This window comes from Anolis sagrei, chromosome 6, assembly GCF_037176765.1.
Source record: "Anolis sagrei isolate rAnoSag1 chromosome 6, rAnoSag1.mat, whole genome shotgun sequence".
NCBI classification, from domain to species: domain Eukaryota; kingdom Metazoa; phylum Chordata; class Lepidosauria; order Squamata; family Dactyloidae; genus Anolis; species Anolis sagrei.
Window position 1 is genome coordinate 62684773 of NC_090026.1, and position 17252 is coordinate 62702024.

General features: G+C 39.7%; 1 protein-coding gene across 1 annotated transcript in view; it reads left to right on the forward strand.

Annotated features, from left to right (window-relative positions):
- The window catches only part of TNS3 (tensin 3), a 42553-nt gene that overhangs the window by 20424 nt on the left and 4877 nt on the right, over positions 1-17252 (forward strand). The window contains exons 4-9 of the mRNA XM_060781537.2: positions 682-768; positions 3201-3332; positions 8077-8172; positions 10438-10515; positions 12213-12290; positions 16839-17007. Of these exons, the coding sequence (XP_060637520.2) occupies positions 682-768; positions 3201-3332; positions 8077-8172; positions 10438-10515; positions 12213-12290; positions 16839-17007 (640 nt within the window). The remainder of the gene's footprint in view (positions 1-681; positions 769-3200; positions 3333-8076; positions 8173-10437; positions 10516-12212; positions 12291-16838; positions 17008-17252) is intronic.

Here is a 17252-nt window from a genome sequence, read left to right on the forward strand (position 1 = left end):
ACACAGAGAGAGGGCTATTCTCTGTGAACCAAATTCCTGGTGTGTCGACATTTCTGTTCACATATAGGAGGCATTTGTGCTTCCATTTCTGCTTACATAGAGTCCTTTGCATTTTTGCCAAATGCACAGATGTGATCAGCCTGCTTCCTCATTCATTGCTAAATTGATATTCATAATATGAGGTGGGAATTAAATAGTGTAAACTATACTATCAATTTGGATATCATTTTTAATGTTCCCTCCATGTAAAAAGAGACCTATCTACACACAGACAGATAGAAAAAGAGCTTGTGTCCTCTGCTAATTTTCTGTTTTCAAGAAAATGTTAATGTAGCAGAGCACTAAATACATATTTTCTCCCTCCTACAATTTGTTTTCTATTACATCTGCTGTCTCCTTCTGTGTATACCAGACTAAGGATGTCAAACTCATTTTCACCAAGGACTTCATAAGCCTTATGGTTGCCTTCAAAACACAGTTTGTAATTGTAAGATTGTATAAATGTAACTATATTGCCCTTGCATTGAAAGCCTTGCAGACTGGATGACATGGTGGGCTGAATTTGACACATGTGGTCCGTCACTAGATCATCAATGGCCAAATGGCAAAAAATCTGAAGATTGCCTCAGTATGAAATAATTAGTGTGCTGATGTGCATTTGTTTTTATTTTTGTCTTACAGAAAATACAAATGACAAACATGTGACTGTGAAGTTTGTCCAAGACACTTCCAAGTTCTGGTACAAACCAGAGATCTCAAGAGAACAAGGTATCATATTCCACAGCATATATTTTTATATCATATGCTATTGTTTTTAACAGAAATTTCTTGATTGTTTTTACTTGTTATAATTGTTGAGGCATCTAATTGCTGCCAATTTGTAAACTGCTCCGAGTCACTTCCAGACTGAGAGGGGAGGTATATATATATAGTAAATAAATAAATATATATATTTGAAGATACTATTTCAGAAATAATAAAATTCACCTGAACACACAGCCACAGACTAGCATTTCAAGTATTGCTCTGCACTTTTACATCCCGGAAGAGAAATCTTTGCTAGCTGCTTAAGGGAACTCTTTGGATGAAAGCAGTACTGATTACAAATGCACATTAGGTCACAGGTAGAGTAGAATCAAAACAATTAAATATTACATTTGAACAAAATGAATGTCACCTGTAGTCTCACTGCTCTAATGACTATATTCCATGTTTATTTTTAGTAAACCTGACCTGATTAGGCTGTAAGTGATGATATTTAGGGAAAACAGTAGTCATCAGAAATAATCTCATATAATAATAAAGTTGGAAAAGATTGCAATGGGCATTCAGTTCAGCCCCTGCCATGCAGGAACACACAATCAAAGCACTCCTGACAGGTGGCCATCTAGCCTCTGTTTAAAAACTTCCAGAGGAGGAGACTCCGCAACGTTCTAAGGAAGCATATTTCATTGTTGAACAGCTCTTATTGTCACGAGGTTCTTCCTAATGTTTAGGTGGAATCTCTTTTCTTGCAGCTTGAGTGCATTGTTCTGTATTCTATCCTTTAGAACTTCAGAACAAAAAACAAACCCAATTTTCCCTCCCTCCTCTATGCCATTTTATAAAATATTTAAACATGATTTTCATGTCCCCTCTCAGCCTTCCCAGAGGAGGGAGGGAGTGTATTGATCCATGGTGCAACTATTGGAGTTGTAAAGGACAGAGGGAGAAATGAATGGAGAAGATGGTCTCAGTGCCATTCAAGTGTGGAGCAAAACAGGATGCTTATCACCCTAAAATGGTCTCCCATATTGAACTGCATAGATAATAAAGATTACAGACCTCCTTGGACTGAAAATTGTTCTGCTGAACGCCAGGTCAGTTAATGGGAAAGTTCATTCAGGACTCGATTCTAGATGAGAGTGCTAACTTGGCCTGTATTACAGACACTTGATTGGATGAGACTGAGGCGGGAATGTCTTAGCTCTGCCCACCAGTGTTTTTTTCTGTACAGCAGCAGGAGAGAACCAGGAAGCGGGGAAGTAAAGTTACAGTGGCTCCACATCGCACCTGTCAAAGTTGGAGTGTGTATACCTAAAGGGTGTAGCCAGGACAGAATAGGGGTTCAAGTAATATTCTAGAAACTAGGACACTGAGCAATGGCTTCAAATCACAGGAAAAATGATTCCGTTTAAACCAGTGGTTCCCAACCTCTTTTTGACCAGGGACCACTTTGATCAGGGACCACTCTCCAACATTAGTACTAAAAGGGTTACAAATCGGTTTTTGGTCAACTTTAGAATTACTTGGGCCACATCATGAGAAGACAGGAAAGCTTGAAGAAGACAATGATACTGGGGGAAATGGAAGGAAAAGGGAAGAGGGGCAGACCAAGGACAAGATAGATAGATGGTATCCTTGAAGTGACTGTCTTGACTTTGAAGTAGCTGGGGGTAGCCATGTCCGATGGAGCTCTGGCGTGGGCTGGTCCATGAGGTCATGAAGAGTCGGAAGTGACTGAACGCATAAACCATTAGATCTGGTTCAGTTATTTGGGGTGCTGATTCAGCAAATTGCATTGGATAGACCACATCAGCTCTAGTTTCTAATACAGAACATATGCCATCCAGTAGTCGCCACCTGCTTGCCCACAGAAAACTATATTTAATTATCTAGAGCTCATGTGGTAGTAGTAAACTTTGGTGGGTAGTCAGCCTCTTCCCTCTTGACATCCCCGTTGCCTTGGCACTATAAGAAGGTTTTGTGAGACCAGTTGCTCTCCTTGCCATGTGAAGTAATCGTGAAGCTCTGGACCATATTTTTGCTCTTACGGACCACTGGTGGTCCACAAATCACAGGTTGGGAACCACTGGTTTAAACATTAGGAAAAACTTCCTGATGCTATGAGCTGTTCTACAGTGGAATATGCTGCCTCAGATCATGCTGGAGTCTCTGTCTCTGGAGGTTTCTGATCAGAGGCTGATTGATCACCTGTAAGGTATGCTTTGATTCTGTGTTCCTTTGTGACAGAGGGTGGACTGAATGGGCTATGATTCTATGATTACATGAACCTTGGATTGTTTTGTAGCACTTTCAGGGTAAGTTACCAACTTTTTATGCAAGGATTTGCGCCTGTTACCTATATTTGTTACTTTAACTATAAAGATCTCTCCTCAGTTATCTCTTTCACTTCAACAACTTTATTTTCTTTTACACAGCCATTGATGTTTTGAAGGACAAGGAACCTGGATCATTTGTTGTTCGTGACAGTCACTCATTCAGGGGAGCCTATGGGTTGGCCATGAAAGTTGCTATACCTCCTCCTTCAGTGTTACAGCTAAATAAGAAAGGTAGATTAATTTTCTTTGTTTCCAGAGCAGTTCAGGTTGGAAAAATAATGTTTACTTTCTCGAATAGTTAGGGATAGACCTATTCCTCTGCAAAGTAAGTAAATTATATTTTCAGATTTTCAGTCTGTTTGTGGTATTTATGTAAGCAGTTTCTAGGAATTCCCTGTTCTTAATCCAATAGGATTAATTTGTTGACTTTTAGAAATATATATAGTTAGAAATATATATTTAGTTAAACACAAATAGCTAATTTCTTCTTGCTGGTTTGATGCAGCCTTGCTCAACTTGGAGGACCTGGAGTCTTCCATATCCTTTAGACAATAACTTTTAGGTTCATGCTGATGGGACTTGTAATTCATAATTTTTAGAGGACCTCAAATTGTGGAAAGCTGTAGATTATTTTCAAGACTGTCCAGTGACCTCTACCCTTCATATAAGATATGTTCATGCACTCACACTTCATTCCTCCTTTCTTTTGGGAAGCCACAGCAAATTTGTCAACAAAATATGTAAATAATGCAAATTCCTTAACAGGGTTGTTGTAGGGTTTTTCGGGCTGTATGGCCATGTTCTAGAGGCATTTTCACCTGACGTTTCGCCTGCATCTATCAGAGGATGCTTGCCATAGATGCAGGTGAAACGTCAGATGAAAATGCCTCTAGAACATGGCCTATAGCCCGGAAAAACCTACAACAACCCAGTGATTCCAGCCATGAAAGCCTTTGACAATACAAATTCCTTAACAGTTCATTTCTCCAGCGGGCAATGAACATTTTTGCTTGATACCATACCAAGGATAATAAAAGATTGTTCATTGTGCAGATTTCAGAAGAGGAGTTTACGATTTTGGAAGAGGGGGTTGTCTTATGTTCAGAATTGTAGAGCATACTACCATGTATATCTTGCTCCACATACAAATGTTTTACTTGATCCATGAACAATCTGTGTAGTTATTCTAAGAAACCCTGAATGAATTAGGCTAGAAACTCTAGAGACTGGGTTTAATAGATTTTGACACTCTGCTTCCAGTTGCTGATACAATATTTATTTTTTCTCTTCAGTATAAATGTGGCTAAAAACCAATAACACTATTCGCATTATCTGCCACCTTCTGGTGTTACTATGAAGTGGCAGTTAACCTGAAATTATTCTCCTTCTCCTCCTAATTATTTATATCGTAGCTTTTCCCATTACTGGGACAATATTTTACAAATTATTAAAGCCAGTACCGATTAAAAAATTTATAAAGATTTCAGTCTGTCTCTGAATAATTAAACAGCCTTTAGAACTGAAACCATTTAAATTTCATCAGAAGAAAAAAGAATACAGTTTCATTATCTGGGCAGAGGCCAAAAGAGGGTGCTAGACAGAGAAGGATAACCCATTTTACAGGGGAGAAGGGGGTTGAAGGGGTTAAACCATTTCCCACTATTTTCCTGTTATTCACCCCGCCCCCCATGTCACCACTGTGGAAACAACCCTCATTTATGAAATGGGAAGTGGGGAGCATGAAGAAAATGTTTTCCTCCTTCAATTTCCTGCATCCATAAAATGGGCTATCATTCTCAGTCTAGCACCCCCTTTTGGCCTCCACCTGGAACACTACCAAGAAAAGTATTAAGAAAACAAATGAATAGAATTATTCTCTCCATACAGCCAGAAAAACCTACAACAACCCAGTGATTCTGGCCATTAAAGCCTTAGACAGCAGCCTCAGGCCCCTTCTTTTCCCCCCTCAGCCGCTTAATAAATAGCTTGACATTGACAGCCCTTTGCAGCTAATTTCTAAAAGACTAATGGAATAAAATAGTTTTAATGTATTGTCAAAGGCTTTCATGGCCGGAATCACTGGGTAGTTGTAGGTTTTTTCGGGCTTTATGGCCATGGTCTAGAGCAGTGGTTCTCAACCTGTGGGTCCCCAGGTGTTTTGGCCTATAACTCCCAGAAATCCCAGCCAGTTTACCAGCTGTTAGGATCTCTGGGAGTTGAAGGCCAAAAACATCTGGGGACTCCAGGTTGAGAACCACTGGTCTAGAGGCATTCTCTCCTAACGTTTTGCCATCACCTCTGAGGATGCTTGCCATAGATGCAGGCGAAATGTCAGGAGAGACTGCCTCTAGACCAGTGGTTCTCAACCTGTGGGTCCCCAAATGTTTTGGCCTTCAACTCCCAGGATCCTAACAGCTGGTAAACTGGCTGGGATTTCTGGGAGTTGTAGGCTAAAACACCTGGAGACCCACAGTTTGAGAACCACTGCTCTAGACCATGGCCATATAGCCCGAAAAAACCTACAACAACCCAAAAAATAGTTTTCTTCACCAGTAGAACCAGCACAAAGGGAGCTATCCTTTCCTCCCTAGTGAGGGAGTTCCAGAGTTTAGGAGGCGCCACTGAAAAGGTGCTTATTCCCACCAAATGTGTCTGGGAAGGTAGAGAAGGGACAGAGAAAAGGACTTCTCACAAAGATCTTAGAACATAAACAGGTTTATACAAGAATATACAGTCCTTCAACCAGTCTGGACATGAGACATATCAAATAACAGAATCTTAGATTTGGGAAAAAAACTAGAAAGACCTTCAAGAACACACAACCAAAATACTCTTTAAAAAGATGCCCACCTCACCCCTGCTTCAACACTCCAAAGATGGAGAGTCCACCATCCCTGGAAGCAGTACATTGAACTGTTGAGCAGCTCTTATGGTAAAGAAGTTCTTCCTAATGGAATATTGCTTCTTGTAATTGAATTCATTGCTTAATTCTCTAGTCCCTGAGGCAGGTAAAAATGCTTGTTCCATCTTCATCATGGCATACCTTTAGACATTTAAAAATTGCTAACATGTCATCTCTCAAATTTCTCTTCTCCAAGTTAAACATAGAGGATGGAACAAAATTAAACATAGAAGATGGAAGAAAACTTGATTTTCAGAGTTTTGATCTTCCTCACATTTCGCTCCACACTTTCCAGCAGGAATACTGTGTTGAGTTCTGGCCGCCACAGTTCAGGAAAGATATTGAGAAAAGAAGGCAACCAACCAACCCATGCCCTGTGAAGAGTGACTTAGGGAGCTGGGTATGTTTAACCTGGAGAAGAGAAGATTGAGAGGTGATATGCTAGCCATGTTTAAATATTTGAAAGGATATCATCTTGAAGATGGAGCACTCTTGACTGCATTTATACCAACTGACCATGATGTCCTTCTGGGTTGCCTTGCTGAGATGGAACTTGGAGGCACTGTTTTACCTTGGCCCCATTCATTCCTGGAGGAGCAAACTCAGAAGGTAGTTTTGGGGGATTCCTATTCAAGCCCCTGTGGAATCCCACAGGACTCCGTTTTGTCCCACATGCTGTTTAACATACGCATGAAGTTCATCCAGAGTTTTGGAGGACGGTGCCATCTATATGTAGCTCACATTAAGCTCTGCTGCTCCATTCCACCCAAAGTCAAGGAAGCTGTCCTGGTCCTAAACTAGTGGCTGTCATTAGTAATGTATTGGATGAGAGCAAACAAATGCAATATTCATCTAGACAAAATAGATGTCTTGTTGAAGGCTTTCATGGCCGGAATCACTGGGTTGTTGTAGGCTTTTTCGGGCTATATGGCCATGGTCTAGAGGCATTCTCTCCTGACGTTTCGCCTGCATCTATGGCAAGCATCCTCAGAGGATGCTTGCCATAGATGCAGGCAAAATGTCAGGAGAGAATGCCTCTAGAACATGGCCATATAGCCCGAAAAAACCTACAACAACCCAAAATAAATGTACTTCTAGTCAAGTTCAAATTTACTTCATTACGGTCAGTGACCAGTTCGAGAGAAGAGGGACGTAGTCCCATACAAGCATATCAGAGTTAAGGGTTACGAGATTTAAAACTCTAAAATAAGTGTATAATTGTTAGGACATTAAGATAATTAATTCAAGAATCTAAGCTAAAAGCCATATACAGGATTATATTATATCTCAATTAGGATAAAATGCACAACACAGCCTAGCAAAAAACAATTCTTATCTTGATTTTTACGTCTGTTCCTGGAATTATTTGGGGTGCCGATTCAGAACATTCATTGGACAAACCACGTCATGGCTGTCATGATTTTCTATGGATGAGGAGATGGTGACTGGTAGATGGCATACGTTCTGTATCTCAAAAACAAGAGCTAATAGGAGAAACATGGTGCCATTTTTGGAATCAGCAGGTCAAATATACCCAGGAACAAGGCTAACATTTGAGGCACTAAAATGTGTTGGTCATTTATTACAATAGATGATCTGCTTGTTGTTTTTTTTCCTCTACCTTTTGTTCGGTGAAATTATCTAGAAGCCTAGTGGGCAATTGATTGAATCTTAGGTTCTTAACAGGGTGTGACAAATATTAGAGTGATTGAAATCTCCCATCCATATCTTCATTCTGGCAGTGGTGCTTATACAGTATGTGTGTGTGTGCACACACACACTTTAAAGTCGCCTATTGAATTATGTTTACCTCGTGAAATTCATAGCATTTTCTTAGGCAAGAAATACTCAGAGGTGGTTTTCCAGTTCCTTCTTGTGAAGCAGTCCCCCTTAATCAGGTTTTCCCCCTTTAATTTTTACCCACATGCTGTTCTTTGGGTAAATATAACACTACGGGTCATAATCAGCATTTCAAATTATGCCTGGACATGTACTGGTAGCCACAGTGTTTATGAGATCTAGTGTTAACCTAATTTGCTGTAATGACTTTGTTTTCATCATGTTATGGTGCAGTTGGAGATCTATCCAATGAACTTGTCAGACATTTTCTGATCGAGTGTACCCATAAGGGAGTAAGGTTGAAAGGATGCCCCAATGAGCCATATTTTGGTAAGTATCTCTGTATTTCATATATCTTACTGATTAAATTATTTTAGTGGACATGGTGAGCAGTTTTCATGTAGTAGTAAATTACTACTTATGAGTACGTGCAGTTCCAGAGTTATAAACATCCGACTTGCAAACAACGCATAGTTAAGAACAGAGGTGAGACAACAGGAAGTGAGATATATCTAGAAAGGGAAATTCACTCCAGGGAAAAGGTGTCTCCACCGAAGCTTTCGCACCTATTCTTGTTTCAACAAAAAGTCCAATTTTTCAAAATCCAATTATCACATGGACAGAAAGTGAGGTGAAATCTTCTGAATAGGGACACAGGCATCAAAACAAACACCACATGGGCGTTAACCCTTCCCTGTGCTATCCAAAGCTCTGTGTGTGTGTGTGTGTGTGTGTGTGTGTGTTTGGCTGGGGTTGCACTTTAAAAATGTACTTTACAAATTCAACTTAAAAACAAACCAACAGAACATAGCTTGTTTGTAACTTGAGGACTGCCTATACTGGATTTAGACTTTAGCCATGTACATACATTATTTAACTGTCAACACGGGAGCAGGAATTACCTAGCTCCCCTCCACAATCACTTTTCTTTCCTGGAATATAATATGTCAGAAGAAGCCCCTATTCTTTTATAGCCTTGTCACTGAGGCAAGAACCCTGGTAGATCATAGATCTTGCTCAGATGGAAAGAATTTTAATCAGAAATACTGACAGCCTGCAGCTTTGAACCAACCATGGTCAAAATGACCAACTGTAGTAGGCTCATTGAAATAATGACACTTATGTAAGTTTTGATCGAACGAGTGTACTCTACTTTAAACTAACAGTTTGATTGAGGTCAGAGTTTCCCAACAAAGGTCGCTTTAAATTTTTTTAGCACTCAGGAGCCACTTTATCCGATGGAATCCTGGGATTTATTATTTAGAAAAAGCATTAGGGCTCATAAATACTCTCTCAGAACTCTCTCTCCCTTACCATTCTAAATTCTAAAATTATCAATATCTCACAGAACCTCATAGAATCATAGAATCAAAGAGTTGGAAGAGACCTCATGGGCCATCCAGTCCAACCCCCTGCCAAGAAGCAGGAATATTGCATTCAAATCACCCCTGACAGATGGCCATCCAGCCTCTGTTTAAAAGCTTCCAAAGAAGGAGCCTCCACCACACTCAGATCTGAGGATTCAATTGGATGAAACCATGTTTCAGTGGGATCAAAATGTGTAGTGAGAAAATGTCAGAATCTTTTATTAAGGAAACGGTGCTCTGAGATACAGACAAAAATAAAACACTGAGCATTTTATGCCCATCTTTTTTTGTCCTGGCTTGGAAATGTTACAGTGGGTGTTCTCCACATTTCCCATTTCTATCAGTTTTACTTTTAAGGTTCATAAAGTTCAAATCATGTATTTAATTGACTGCATTCTGTTTTGGAATCAAAATGATGTAAATAAATTCAGTAAGTGATGATTCCATAAATGAAAGTAAATTATATCCACAGAAACCTACCAAAGGTGATATGTAAGTAGACAATTTCCAGTATAAACACATCTGATGTGGATATTAAGCTAAGGAGAATGTATCTAATGCAGAACCTCTCCATGCTGTCATAGTCTGGTCTGCACATTCTTCAAGATGAGGTGATAAACTAGATTGTGCCATTTCAGACTGTAGGTGGGGTGATAGTGTCATTTTTAAATCCACACCAATCTTGTAAATAAACTTCCTACAGACTAGGAAGGTAGGGCTGGTACTGTACAGAGAAATATACAGAACTAGATTGCAAGCAAACTTCATAAAACCCTTTTAACAATTTATACTAGTTAGAAGAGGCTAGAATAACCAGTTTTTGAGATTTAACACATGTTTTACATTGAGAGAATATTTTAAAATAGTGTTTTCATTCATTCTTCTACATTGTTACCGCCCTGAGTCGCCTTCGGGCTGAAATGGGTGGGATAGAAATAATATAAATAAATAATAAATACATTTTTGGTTCTTCTGTATCACACATAGATCCATACTTGGCGACAAAGTGTTGGGAAAGCATGGTACTTGCTTAGAAACCACCCCTTGTCTTTGGATCAGAGAGAACAGAATGAGGAAATGAGTGTCCTGATCTCAGAAAATGTTTAGAAAACATAGTTATTGTTTGAAAATCAAGAATACAAGAGTTCAAAATGAAAACAGTATGTATAGTTTTAACATAACACAGAAGCTAATTTGGTGACTCGTTTAACATTTGTGTTAACCACAGGTAGCTTGGCAGCTTTGGTGTATCAGCATTCCATTACTCCTTTGGCATTGCCCTGCAAGCTGCTCATCCTAGATAAAGGTATTCTCATTAGAACTCATTAAAACATAAAAGCACTTTGTCTAAAGCAGATCTCGTATCATAGTAGATTTCTTTAAACAGCTCTGGTGCTTCAGTGTATGTTTTGGTACTTACTGGAGGCAAGGAGTTACATATGAAGATGGGTTTAAAGACAGAGTGATGGAATTGAATGCACCCCCTGCTGTGTTCAGTTCTAAAAGTCTTTTTTTTTTTAGTCAGGAGATGAATTGGATTGTTATTGATATATGAATTGTGTATTATGTTTTTATGCTTTTAAACTGTATACTGTGGATTGTTATATTTTGTTGTAAACCGCGTTGAGTCGCCGGCTAGGCTGAGAAACAGCGGTATACAAGTATAGCAAATAAATAAATAAAATAAATAAATTTCATGTTCCTTGATGTGTGTTTGGGCGCTGTGTTTGGTGACCCACCAAGAAAATCGAACAAATGCTACGTTCAGCAAAGGACAAGAGGGATCCTCTCGCTTCTGCAGGAGTCTACTGGATACCATGCAGCTGTGGACAAGTCTACATAGGGACCACCAAACGCAGCGCCCAAACACGCATCAAATGCTAATCAAGGTCAGGAGAAATGCCTCTAGAACATGGCCATATAGCCCGAAAAAGCCTACAACAACCCAAATATAAACTTATTAGTACTTCAGTTGGAAATGTGGGCCTGCTTTGGCTGATGAGATATGGTTGTTGTTGTTGTTTGCTTTCAAGTCGTTTCAGACTTAGGTTGACCCTGAGTGAGGGTCGGGTAAATGACCTTCAAGGGCCGTATCCGGCCCTCGGGCCTTAGTTTGAGGACCCCTGCTCTAGAGGATGTGTTGCAATTGCAGGGGGATTTTTCATCCATCAGATACCAGGGCACCCATAGGGAAATATCCTCCCAACCCAGAAATGAAGACAGGTGGTAGTGTGGGGAGTGCTGTCCCTTTTTTCCTGTTCTCTTTCTTCTGTTTTTTTCTATATTTTCTTTGGCTGCATCATGGACTGATGTATTGCTCCATTGATGGCCACTACTGCAAACTTTGCCCTGCCCATCAGAGTGAATGGGAAGAGCAACCCACTTCATGATGTTTCCTCTTCCATTACTAAAAATGAACATTTCATGGCCATGTCCAATGTTTTGTTTTTTTCTGGGAGTTGCCATGCAATAACAGTTTTACATGACATATGTAGAATGACAGGATTGACCACTGATAAATGGAATGTACTTCTGTCATACCATCTCTAGAAAGAGGAAGATACCAGATTTAAACCAGTGGTTGAGAAGAAATGCTGCTTAATCCTTACATTCATCATTACCCTTTTCAATATTTTCCCAACCTCAGAGACCATGAAAAAAAATCTATTTGGAACAAATTCATAATCAGGACACTATTTGAATTTTCAAGATGTTTATATAAGAGGCTGCAAGATTTAGTTGCTTTCTGAGCTGTTTACAGTGAAAACAATATTATCAAGTTAATGTTAACTGCTTTTCTATCTTATGTTTTTAACTCCTTTGAGAAAATTATTGGACTGTAACATTGCTTAATTCTGTACGGATCATTCCCTGGTCAACACCATCTAGTCTGATATACAATTGAAAGGAACTTAGATGCTGACTTAACAGAAACTCTAATGAGGTGTTATTCAACAAATGTAGAATGCAACTAACTTCCCAAGTGCTCATTTCTTTTTCTAGATCCACTGGAGGAGGTTTCTGAAATGGCACCACAGACAGCTGCAAACTCAGCCACAGATCTTCTCAAACAAGGGGCAGGTCAGTGAGCACTTTCTGATCCATTAGAATGTGTTTTAATGTATAATTGAGGATCTGGTGGCAGCTTAAGTCTAAGCAAAATGCATCCCAAGTAAGGGATGAGAATGTCTGCAGTTCTAGCAACATTGAGATGTGAGGAGGTGTGACCTATAATGCATTCTTAAAGTTACTTTTTTAACTTTGTGTCTTAATGGTTTTTAACTGGGATTTTTTAAATACTGGATATATTTAATCCAGTTTTATTGTTTGTATATTGTTATGCTAATGCTTTTATGTTAAGCCACTTTGAGTCCCCTTCAAGGCATAAAATGGGGTTTAAATAAATATAATAATAACAAAACTACTACTACTACTACTACTAATAATAATAATAATAATAATGACACAAGCCAGTAAGGGTGGTCCCAGTGGTGATCGGCACACTGGGTGCAGTGCCTAAAGACCCTGGCCTGCATTTAAACACAATCGGCACTAGCAAAATTACCATGTGCCAGCTGCAAATGTCCACCCTACTGGGATCTGCACACATTATTTGCCAATACATCATACAGTCCTAGACACTTGAGAAGTGTCCGACGTGTGATCCAATACAACAGCCAGCAGAGTGATCTTGTTTGCTGTGGACTCATCTGGTTGTGTTTCAAATAATAATAATAATAATAATAATAATAATAATAATTATTATTATTATTATTATTATTCCCTGATCAACATCATCATCATCATCAGCATTATTATTATTATTATTATTTGTTACTTGCCTCTCCTTGCATCTCACGGTTAACAACGCAATTAAAACAGACACAAGACTATTAAAATACATATTACAAAATTCAAACAAGACACGGACCAATAAAATGTAGATTAAAATTCAATTTAAAATTGGGTATTTTAGTATTGATGTATGAAAACAGAAATCCCCTCCAGTTCACAAGACTCTGCACAGCATTGTGTTGTAGTCTGATATACAATTGAAGGGAACTCGTATGCTGACTTAACAGAAACTCTAATGTGTGACCGCATTTCTGTGTACGAACCCACACGATCTCTTTGATCATTTGGAGTGGCCCTGCTTGTGCTCCCACCTCCTTTGCAGGCACGATTGGTGGGGACGAGGGAGAGGGCCTTCTTGGTGGTGGCCCCCTGACTCTGGAACTCACTTCCCAAGGACATCAGAAATGCCCCAACTCTGGCAGTCTTTAGGAGGAGCCTGAAAACGTGGTTGTTCCAGTGTGCCTTCCCAAAATAAGGAAAGCTCTCAACAATATGCCCTCAAAATGCACTTTACCACTGATTTAGGACTGACTGTGTTCCCTTATCTCTCTTTGAAAAACCCTATCCCAGTTATATCCTACCTTGTTCATGCCCAGCATTATTTTTTAAAATTATAAATGATTACATTTGGCCCGGCTATAGGTTTTTTTTAAATGCTTGTGTGTTACTGTTATTGTTTATTTTTTATTTATGTGATTTATATTAATTGTTTTGTATTGATTGTTTTTGTTATTGCCTTTGTTTACTGATGTATTGTGGGCTTGGCCTCATATAAGCCGCACCGAGTCCCTTGGGGAGATTGTAGCAGGGTATAAATAAATTATTATTATTATTATTATTATTATTATTATTATTCAACAAAAGGAAGTCACGTACACTCAGTTAAGTAATTGGTTCATTTAGGATCCCTAATCAACACCTAGAAGGAATGCATTGCTCCTTTCCCAGCCAAAATCCCAGAAAATAACCAGTGCAAAATACTTCAGTCTTCCTGAGCGTTGCAATAGTCCTTGAATTAAAAAAAAAGTTATGTAGGAAGTTTGAAAAGTGAAACAGCACAATTGGAATATATCTACAAACTCCAGTCCTTCAACAGAGTACTAAACAGAGACTACAGTTTATTGGCACACACATATTATAACAGTAAATAACATTACAGCCTCATGAGGGCTCTCTTGGCCAGTTTATCACATCTCCTTTCTGGTTCCCAGATACATTCCCGTAACTTCCTTCATAATTCATATGGTTATCTACTCACCTATTTTAGGAAACATATTTTCGCCTCTTTTTGTCCCTGAATGCATTATTGCAGCAACTTTGAGAATAGCTGGGAAAAAAGAAGTTGATAGCATAAGCTTTTGTAGACTTAAGTACTATGTATACTCATGGATAAGCTTATGCCACCAGCTTCTTTTTCTCATCTAGTCTTAAAGACACTGCATGATCTCTGCTTATCCCATTTACAGTTTCAGTGTTATTCAGTTGCTATTGCTCTTTACTGCATTCTAGTGATATTCCTGTATCTTACAGTGGAGAGAGATTTCACTTTCTTGGTTCCTGCTGTGCACAAATATGATTGAGATCATCCCACTGCAAATGTATCTAACTCAGTTGTATTTCACTGGATGTTTGGTGTAGGAGCAGTGAAATTCACAATATGTAGTTATTGTGTTAAGCAGTTACTTGATAAGTTCTGTGGCATTTAGTTTCATCTCTGTACAGTTCTAGAAGACAAATGAAGTGAGAAGAATTTGAGAATTGATTAATAGGTTATTGATCCGCAGTACAATGCAGCCAATTGATTCAATAGGCTTTCAGTACTATCAACCATGGTATCCTTTTGGGCCACTTCGCTGGTATGGGACTAGGAGGCACAGTGCTACAGTGACTCCGTTCTTTCCTTATGCTTACCTACAAAGCCCTAAATGGTTTGGGACCCGTCTACCTGCGTGACCGCATTTCTGTATACGAACCCACACGATCTCTTCGTTCATCTGGAGAGGCCCTGCTCACGATCCCACCTGCATCGCAAGTGCGACTGGTGGGGACGAGGGACAGGGCCTTTTCGGTGGTGGCCCCACAACTCTGGAAATCCCTCCCCAAGGACATCAGGCAGGCCCCAACGCTGGCAGTTTTTGGAAGGAGCTTAAAGACGTGGATGTTCCAGTGTGCCTTCCCAGAATAAGGACTCCCAAGCAATATGTCCCAAATGCACTTTACGAGAGAGTTAGTACTGTCTGTACACCCACCTATCTTTAAAATATCCAACCTATTTCCCTGGACATGCCCAGCATTTTAAAATTTTAATTCTTACATTTGGCCCTGCCACAGGTTTTTAATTGCATCATATAATTATTGTATTGTTTTGCTTTGTTATGAGTTATTTATTGTTGTATTGTTGTTGTTATGTTTTATGATGTATTTGGACTCGGCCTCTTGTAAGCTGCACCGACTCCTGCGGGAGATGGTAGCGGGGTATAAAGAAAGGATTATTATTATTATTATTATTATTATTATTATTATTGTGCGCTGTACCCAAAAGGTGGTGCTGGGGGACTCCTGTTCTGACCCCTGGCTATGTATTATATGCTAAAACATATAATATATGGCACCATCCTGCAGTCATTATCCAGGTTGTTTAAGATGTTGGTTCCATGGGAATCTCTTGCACTTTAATTAAGATGTTTGCTGAATGCCTGCTTCCACAGCCAGGATTTTACTTTTTTCCAAAATATTTGGAGGGAGGAGGCTGTTCTGATGTCACTGGGGAAAGAGTTCCATATTCAAGGGGCTACCACTGAGAAGGCCCTATATCTTGTCCCCATCAAATGCTCTTGCAAAGGAGGTGGGACCGAGAGAGGGAGATACATTCAGACAGGTAAGCCAGGCCAGAGCTGTTTAGGGTTTTATAGACTAAAGGCAGCACTCTGAATTGAACTCCATAGCAGACTGGCAACCAATGGACCTGACATAACGCCGGGGGGGGGGGGGGGGGGTTGTATGCTCCCTGTACGCCACTTTGGTGAGCAAACTGGCTGTCGTAAACAGTCTTCACACAAACAGTTTTACTTTTTATTTTTATTTATTTATTTGCGTCATTTCTATCCCTCCCATTTCAGCACGAAGGCAACTCAGGGTGGCTTACAGACCGGCAAGAATTAGATGAAACGCTGAAGTTTTAAACGCCTGCTCAAAGAGCCATGTTTTCACTCTTTTCCGAAAAGTCAGGAGGGAGGGAGCCGATCTAATGTCCCTGGGCAGGAAGTTCCACAGCCAAGGGCCACCACTGAAAAGGCCCTGTCTCTTTGCCCCACTAGATGCGCCTGTGAGGCAGGCGGGATCAAGAGCAGGGCCTACCCAGGTGATTTTAATGTCTAGAAGGTACATAGGAAGAGATGCATTCAGATAGATAAGCTGGGCTGGAACCGTTTAGGGTTTTATGGGCTAAAGCCAGCACTTTGAATTGTGCCTGGTAGCAAAATGGCAGCCAGTGGAGCTGGTACAACAGAGGAGTTGTATGCTCCCTGAGCGCAGCTCCCGTTAGTAACCTGGCTCCTGCACGCTGGACAATTTGAAGTTTCCAAACAGTTTTCAAAGGCAACCCCACATAGAGCACATTGCAGTAGTCTATACAGGATGTGTGGACTACAGTGGCCAAGCTTTTGGTCTAATGGTTGACCCACTGTTTCATTAAAGGTGTTGGAAGGCAAATATGTACCTGAAACCATTTTTCATCTTAATAATCCTTTTATTGCTTTCTTTTTTTATAAACAGCATGCAACGTTTGGTACCTGAATTCTGTTGAATTGGAGTCCCTCACAGGTTATCAGGCAATCCAGAAGGCACTGAGTTTAACATTGTCTCAAGAACCTCCTCCCAGCTTTACTGTGGTCCATTTCAAAGTGTCCACACAGGGAATCACACTGACAGACAATCAGAGAAAGTAAGTGCAGAAAATAAGATTCTTTCTCCCAATGTGGTGGCATTGTATGTCCTTAAAAGTAAAGGATCTTATGCCATTTTAAAAATAATATTGAAATTTTAAGTACAATTAGTAAGTACAGTGATACCTTGACTTAAGAGTTTAATTTGTTCCATGACAGCTCTTAATTCAAAATGCTCTTATTTCAAAGCAAATTTACCATTGAAATGCATTGATTAATCCATTTCAATCCCCCCAAACTCCCC